At 32.0% G+C, this 2356-nt stretch overlaps 1 protein-coding gene across 1 annotated transcript; it reads left to right on the top strand.

Moving 5' to 3' along the window:
* The first annotated feature begins 1377 nt into the window (after positions 1–1377).
* Positions 1378–2144, top strand: LOC137400799 (uncharacterized). Its single transcript, XM_068087137.1, has 2 exons — positions 1378–1554; positions 1914–2144. Exons 1-2 carry the CDS (start codon positions 1378–1380, stop codon positions 2142–2144), a joined length of 408 nt encoding a protein of 135 aa, XP_067943238.1.
* Positions 2145–2356: the final 212 nt, after the last annotated feature.

The raw sequence follows: 2356 nt of genomic DNA, 5'->3' as shown, positions 1-2356 counted from the left end.
CTATCTGTCCTGTATATATATATAGATATATATATATGTTTATATATATATGCAGCATATATATATGATGCTGTTTATATATATATGCTGCATATATATATATATAAATGTATAATTGGGTAAAAATGAAAGTTAAAGTTAAGTTTAAAACAACTTTATTACTAATAGTTTCATATTGCCATGCAATAATCATCAGATAAAATTGTTAGCACTGAAAACGACTTATATATGTCGTTTTCAGTGCTAACAATTTTATCTGATGATTATTGCATGGCAATATGAAACTATTAGTAATAAAGTTGTTTTAAACTTAACTTTAACTTTCATTTTTACCCAATTTTACATCGCTCTATTTTAATATTGAGCACTTTCATGCAAGAGACTGTTCATACTGCATCTACTGTATATAAATGTATATATATATATATATATATATATATATATATATATATGTATATATATATATATATATATATATATATATATATATATATATATATATATATATACATATATATATACATACATATAGATACTTATACACATACATATAGATACTTATATACATATAGGTATATGTGTATATAAATATATATTTCTCAAAATCTTTCTTAAATTGCTGGGTTTTTCGGATCTAGACCATAATTTGGAGGCCCTGTGTACCACACTGATAGCGTGCGCACGTTAAAGATCCATCTCTGTCCTTTCACTCATTGGGCAAGTGAAATGGCTACCTGGCTCTGTCGGATTGGACATGTTGCAAAATGCATCTCTTTGAATTAATCTGACAGTTTCAGAAGAAGCCCTTGATAAGTGTTGGAACCACCCAAGGTAGCTTTAAAAAAACTAGTGCTGCCAGTATGTTTCTCTACTAAAGAACATGAAAACATTACCAAGCATTGTGACTATATGACAGAAGCATGCCATAACTTGACTTTTTACTTATATATATGTGTATTACAAATAAAATGTATACATTATATCTATTTCTATAAATATATATAGACTATTTAGTGTAAAGTAAGTTCTCTTATTTTGTCCTTGTTCTTGTGCTCACTTTTGTGTAACCTACATGTGCAACTACAGTGTCACACATGAGTTGTTAACTTTACCTTCATCTTTTGAGTTTTCATGTCTACGGTATAGCTTTCACATTTCAGCCAAATAATTTACCAGAGTAAAGATAAAGTGAATATGCTTCACCAAGTAAAACTTGCCATGTAAAACTAAAGAAATAATTGAGGTTATATTAATCTAGACACATTGACAACTTCTTCAAGCCTCGGTTATTGTTGCAATGCTACGTAAGTAAACCCACTATTTTACCAGGCAGAAACAGACTTGGATACTGTGGGTAATCAGGTTTTACATGAAGCTATGAGTGCTGGAATAAATCAAGCAAAGAGTTGCATGCTTGAATATGGACCTACTGGTTGTGTTTATGACCACAATACTCTACTTAGCACTGCAGCTCTAGCTAAGACGCAGATGCTTTATGATAGCTGCTATTCGACTCACTTGGCCCAAGTTCTTACACAAATTAGCATCTCCCAGGTCGGTAAACTAAATTATTTTACTGCTTTATACATTTTATTCTACTTGCTCAAGTTGAAAACAAACGTTATTTGACTTGTACTCTGACTATTATTAAGTTTGGATATTGGAGTTTCTCTATCAGCAGCTGGTATTGGAATGTAGAATATAGATTTTGGTGACATGTTCTCCACAAGTTTTAACATGACTCTTTTTACAGTTTTGGCTTGGACAAGTACCCTTATAGCTCAATAAAGCTTTTACAAATTCTATTGCACTATTGCACAATATATAAATGCTTAAAGCTGTCTCACAGCTTGAACAACTGTCTCACAGCTATCTCCTGAACAACGACGCTACACACAGTTCTGTTCTTGTAGACATACTTTGTCAAAATAGAAGAATACTCAGCTAGCCCACAAACAGTCATGCAAGATGCCTACAACTTTGTTGGGCTTGTGTACTTTGAACCACCTGCGACACCTGTTAATCCAATTGATAAGCCTATCTACTCAGACACGATAATTATGATGGATGCATTCTTTGAACCGTTCAACCAGGAGCTCAGAGACCTGCTTGGGGATGACAAGTGGCTGTACAACAGATCTTAGATAGATATGCTTGATATTCAGTTGTTTAAGTGCTGAAAATCATCATGCTTTTATTATAAATAACAGCCCGAGCAAGCATTAGTGGTATTAAAATACAAGCAAAGCTGTAACTTGAACGTTAGGTTTATGGTAATGAGAAGAGACTACTCCAAACATCCATAACATCATTTTTACGTTAAAATATGTTTGATATGTTTTATTTTCTTGAATTC

The sequence above is a fragment of the Watersipora subatra genome, chromosome 7 (genome assembly GCF_963576615.1).
Source record: "Watersipora subatra chromosome 7, tzWatSuba1.1, whole genome shotgun sequence".
NCBI classification, from domain to species: domain Eukaryota; kingdom Metazoa; phylum Bryozoa; class Gymnolaemata; order Cheilostomatida; family Watersiporidae; genus Watersipora; species Watersipora subatra.
Note: the sequence above shows the minus strand (reverse complement) of the source record. Positions and strands in the feature narration are given on the sequence as shown.